At 39.9% G+C, this 5,817-nt stretch overlaps 1 protein-coding gene across 1 annotated transcript; it reads right to left on the bottom strand.

The window, feature by feature from the left end:
- Positions 1-741: 741 nt before the first annotated feature.
- LOC141618368 (uncharacterized) lies at positions 742-1,377 on the bottom strand. Its single transcript, XM_074435467.1, has one exon. It carries the CDS (start codon positions 1,375-1,377, stop codon positions 742-744), a length of 636 nt encoding a protein of 211 aa, XP_074291568.1.
- Positions 1,378-5,817: the final 4,440 nt, after the last annotated feature.

Raw genomic sequence — 5,817 nt, 5'->3', positions numbered from 1 at the left:
GAAGGTTACAGTATGATTCAAGGACTAGGCATTAGGGGTAATGAGTTGAGTGGATTATGTATGTTGTCAAGTGCAATGGTACAAGAAGTATGGGAGTAAATCGAGTGAATGCTCACAAACGTTATGGGATATAAAAGTAAGGAATCATGAACATGTAGGATACTATCATGAGGGTGTGAGTTAAGGAATATATATTAATTGAAGGATGACTTGTTAATCATGAGTCGTAAGGGATTAAGGGAATAAGAAGTTGGTAGAGTATTTGCATGTATGAGACTTTGGTGGTGAGCTAGGTGACGATACAATAAGGATATAATTAGTATGGATATTGAGATAATTATGTTGATAGGATTAATGAAGTTTGCTATTTGGGATTGGTATTCATGGTTGAGAGGGAGCATAAGGTGTTGAAATAGAGGGCGTTTGCCTGTAGTCGAGTATTGGTTATATGGTCACTTTGATCAGGTGGTGGTAATTATGCGAATTAGAGAATGGGTTATGAAGGACATATGAGTTTAATCTCATGAGAGAGATATATATTATCAAGTGGTAACTTACGTGAGGTGGAATGACTAGTTAGATTTGAATATGTGTTTATGATGTGTGTAAGTGATTGTGTGAGGTTATGACCTTGTGAGTACTAGTATCACTAGTATGGGATGATATTCATAAAGTTATTTTTTTGGTAAAATGTAAGTAATCTCATTAAGCTCAAACCAAGGATACAAGGTACATCATAACTTAGCTTAGAACACAATTGATCCAATCCCTATCACTAGCTCTAATGACCCTACTTAATTGGCTCCTAATCCTGATTTTCATCAGGTTTTTACACTGAGTAAACAAGACAGTAGGTCGTAACAGGACACCCTCTAAACGTGCTGAATTACGCTGCTGCCTGATTGCATAATTAACGACCATGAAGACTGCCAAGCATACATTCTTCTGCACCTGCGACCAATGCCTCCTGCCTGTCCAGATAATAGAATTCCCCTGAGGTTTAGGAATCCTCAGCCAGTCATAGGCCAGCTCCAGAATCTCAACGAAGTAATGACAGTGTTGGAACAGATGAGCAACATTCTCAGACTCAGCTTGGCAAATGCAACACAAAGCATCAGAGCTGATCCCAATCCTATGTAGCTTCTCTTTTGTGTTAAGAGCATTCCTCATAATAAGCCAGTTTACAAAACAATGCTTAGGGATAGCAGCATTATTCCAAACAAGCTTAGACCACCCCACTTTTGTTTCCTTAAGCCTGATCCAATCATACCCAGACTTAACAGAGTACCTTTTCAAGTCAGCAAGCCAAGTACCATGTGAATACCCATTCTGAAATAGATCCCTGGTCTTACATATTGCCTTCCAGTTGCCACTCATGTGGCTTTTTGGAATATGATCAGACCAGGGATGAGTCGTGAGATGATCGTTGTGTCAGGACAGTGTTTATTAGTAACGTGATTGTTATGTTCTGGGTTGCGATCCGAGCACGGTGCTCCGTGTTACGATGCGGGTACTTTTGAGCTGCGGTGCGGCTGTTGGTGGCAGTGTTGCGATGCCGTCATCGGTTGTGGTGGAGTAGGTGGGGTACTTGTGAGATGAAATTTTGAAAGATTATGTCAGTCTAGTATGGGCATATAGATTGTTGTTCTGTTTACTGCTGTTTCCTATAATTTTGACTTGTGGGTGAGACTAGAGTATAATATAGAAGAGAGTTGCACATGTTGCGATGTTGTCGAAGTTACAGTGATACCTTGTTGAAGAAATATAGTTGTGGGAGGTGGTTGGAACACTTTCGAACTTATGTTAGATGACACTTTTATTGACATAGTTGTGGCAAGTAATTAGCGGAACATGTGGGTATTGAGCTGGAAGTTGCAGTTGGTTCATTGTCTTTTATCGGAGCAGTAAGTATAGAGTGTTTGGGAATTAGTATCATGTTAAGTTATGGACTAGTTTGAAGACAATAAAAGGGGAATTTGAGGATCAAGTGGGTGTTTAACAATTTTGGGTCTTGAGTTAGGTGGTAGGGACATGTACGTGAATAGAAAAGAACGTGGTTGTGCGGTAATGTGGAAGAGCTGTGGTAGTGGTTATGTTGAGGATTTTGTGGTATATGTTAGGTGGTGTGCGGAATGATTAGAAGTATGGAAGCTGTTAGAGAGAGAGCCTTGGAATTGCGAATGGTTATCGGTGTTGAGGTTATAGTCGGCTATCTGATGAGGGTTGGAATTGTCGTCTATTCTCCTTATCAAACACTATTTATATTCTCAACAAACTACTCTTAGTATAGCGGTAAGTAAAGGTCGGATCCCAAGGGACGGGTATTGTATTGATTTATCGGTTGTAGAAAGCTATGTCTTTGGTGTCACAATTTGGGTTGAGTTTGAGGTTTGCAATCGATACTACTTAACAAAGGAAATGTAAACAAATGAAAGTAAAGCAAAGTAAGCAAATGGGGCATGTAAATAATTGATTAAAGCACTAGGGTGTCATGGGTTCATAGGGGAATAATGATGAGATCACATAAACAAGTTTCATAAATGCAAGCAATTTATTGTTGTAGTAGAATCGAGTTAGTTTATATCATCCAATTCCTAGGAAGTTTTGGGTCTCGGAGCCGAGTCGTTCAAGACTTTACAACACCTACAAGTCGACTTAATTCTCCCTATTCAACTATATGCATGGCCTAACAAGCCTTGAGTTAGTTTATGTCTTACAAGTCTTGTTGAAAGGATAAGAGATTCATGTTAGGTTGTCAATCAAGCATTTCATCAAGCATAACATGTGCATAAGTTGAAACTACAACAAGCAAGCATTAATATGAACTTATTTAGTAATGATCTACCCCATGATTAATTCCCCTAATCCCCCATTAACCCTAGTTAAGGAACTACTCACTCATTATCATGGTGGACATGCTAACAATGGTGTCAATCATCTTAACAAGTCTAAACATGATGAAAGAGTAAAACAATAAACAAGGATTAAGTAAAGAGTAGAGAAATTGTACCAAGTTATGATGATCAAAATAGAAAGCAAAGAATAATAGAAGAAAACTTGATGAATGATGAAGAGTTGTCAATTTTCCAATAAACCCAAATAATCTTCAAATTATCCAACTAGATCTAAGAACACTTGAATAATTCAGGAAAGATTAAGATGTGATTAAAATTGAATTGTGTAATTAGATTGTATTAATCTACTAAATAACTTGGATTAATCTAAGATAACCTCCTAATAAAACTTGATTTATGGCAATGTAACTTGGTAATAAAACTTGATGATAATCTCCTATTACAATGGAGTATTTATACTAAGTACAAGTATTAGGTTAACTAAGGGCTTAAATAACGATTAAGCCCTTTACATGAGTTTAACGCCTTGCAAGTCCCGCTTGGAAACGCACGACCTCCCTTTGATGGTCGCATATGCTGTAATGAAAGACGTCAGTCCTGCTCAAGGGACGCCCGGGCTAAGTCTTGGGACGCCCGTCCTTCCCTTTGAAACGCTCGGGCTGCTTCTGGGACGCCCCTCTCAAAGGGCAGCTTGGCTTCTTGTTCATTTGGTTGCCTCATGATCCGTGGGGATCGTTGAGGAGCCGTGGGGGTCCTTCATCATTGCCCATATACTTGTTTTATTGACTTAGGCCTTTAGTATTGGTCTCCTCTTTGTTGCTTGGTCGTTAAATGTGATCCATTTAGCTCCGTTTTGCTCCATATAAGCAAGGTTAGCATTCCTATCCTACCAAGGACACAAAACATCATAGAATATGCAAAATAAGAAGCTAAAGATAAGAAACGACCCTAATGCATGCAAGAAAGCATAGGAACGAGGCTAGCTAGAGGAATAAATATGCGTAAATACGAGTCACATCATTATCAGTGACATGAGATGGTGATAAGGGGAAGGAATAGCTAAGGATCTAGTACTAGTTGGGTTACGAGGACGTAACATTTATCTTAACAGGAGTAGGATGCGACAAATAGAGTTTGATGGTTATGCGTACTGTGGTATCTTTGGAAGTGTTGAGTCTTAATGTGGAATAAAGGATGGACCTATAGTTGATATTATTAAAGGTAAAGGTTATGCTTGTAGTAGTATGTATTTTATATGTATGGTTATGGACCAAGGTTGTAGTAAAGTATGGTTGTGATAGTCTTGACGGTTTTGGTAGGTGACGTTTATGAGTGTGAGTAAACAACGAGGATGAAGTTCATTTTAAGGGTGGTAGAATGTAACATATCGCTTGGTGGATTGTGTTGGTATTAGATATACTAGTGAGCGGTATGGAAGTAAGGTAAAGTTGGCGGCACTGGTGTTGTTTGTGTTCGATAGTATTATGGACTTAGGTAGGCTACCCTATGGTTGATGCTATGTTATGAGCTGCGTTGTTTAGGTAGGCGTTAGGCGTTGTTAAGTGAGTTAGTGTCGAGGATGGAGGATGAGAGTTGAGTGGTGATGGTTAGTGGAGTGGTATGTGTGCTTGCTATGTAGGTGTGGGTGTCAACTTCGGGGACGAAGTTCGTTTTTTAGGAGGAAAGACCGTAATACCACAGGTTTCTGACCATGGGTTACTCGGTCGAGTAGGGCTTACTCGGCCGAGTAGGGTGTCTAGTGTCCTGAGTTTGGGTTCTGATGCGTTGGAACTCGATCGAGCTTGTTGTTACTTGGTCGAGTAGGGCGTACTCGGTCGAGTACATCGAGTACTCGGCCGAGTAACCGATCTGATGGGCTATTTCCGTAGTTTGATTAAAATGATAAGGGGGTTATATATAATTCGATAATCATTTCGTTAATCACTTTCTAAAACCTAAAACATTTCTCTAAACTCTCCCTAATCACTCTAACCATCAAGCAAGCAAGGATCTAGCATTCGGGTTGTCGGATCTTATATTCCCATGTCAAACAGATTGTAAGTATTAGTTCTTATTCCTATTACAATTAGTTCGTAGTTGTTGTAACCCCAATTTGGGTTATGTTTTAGCAGGAATTCTCACAAGGATAAAGTCCTGCCAGGGATTTAATTGCAAGGCAATCTAACTCAAAACAACTAAGCCTGACTAGTACGACTGATTGAATAAAGAACAAACAACAAAGTGAGACACAAAGATTTATACGTGGAAAAACCCTGGGAATAAGGGAAAAAACCACGGGCACCAAGCCAGGAGGGATTGTTACTATGTTTTAGAGTATCCTGACGGGGAATGTGTATGTCAGGCTAGGAATAGAGTATGAACGTTTAATAATTATACTTTGGTAGTTTACAACTACAAAATGAGAGTAAGTGAGAGTGAGTAAGTGATGCCCTTTCTTCTTTCTTCCCTCTGCTATTTATAGTAGCTTCATTCTCTTTGCAGAGGCTCTCCCAACGCTTGTTTAGGATACTCCTAGGTAATAGGCCTCGTGCCCTATTTACCCGGAGGTAGGTATTTGACTCTTAAAACTGCCCGCCTTTATCTCTGCTTGGTTGAATGCTCTATACTCGTTGTAGGTTTTGTTGAATAAGTCTTCCATGTAAGTAGGAACTACATTTCTAGGCTTTAGTTGTTGCCTGACGCGTTCTGGTAATGTTCAGCGTATGGCTGGTGAGGTATCTCTTTAGGCCTGGCCTAGTAGACGACCTGACATGTCTTTCCCTCCTGGCTGGTACCTGCTCAGGTGTTGTATGCCTTGTATTGGTTTCTTTTTGTTCAGGCTAGGTCTGGTGCTTATTTGCCTGACTGTCGTCCCGTCAGGCAGGACAATTCTGGGCCTAACAATTGCCCCTTATCTTCTTATTCCCAGTGGATCTGGCCAGGGATAAGGAGATAAAAATTC

The sequence above is a fragment of the Silene latifolia genome, chromosome X (assembly GCF_048544455.1).
Source record: "Silene latifolia isolate original U9 population chromosome X, ASM4854445v1, whole genome shotgun sequence".
Taxonomy (NCBI): domain Eukaryota; kingdom Viridiplantae; phylum Streptophyta; class Magnoliopsida; order Caryophyllales; family Caryophyllaceae; genus Silene; species Silene latifolia.
This window is presented reverse-complemented; position numbering and strand designations above follow the sequence as displayed.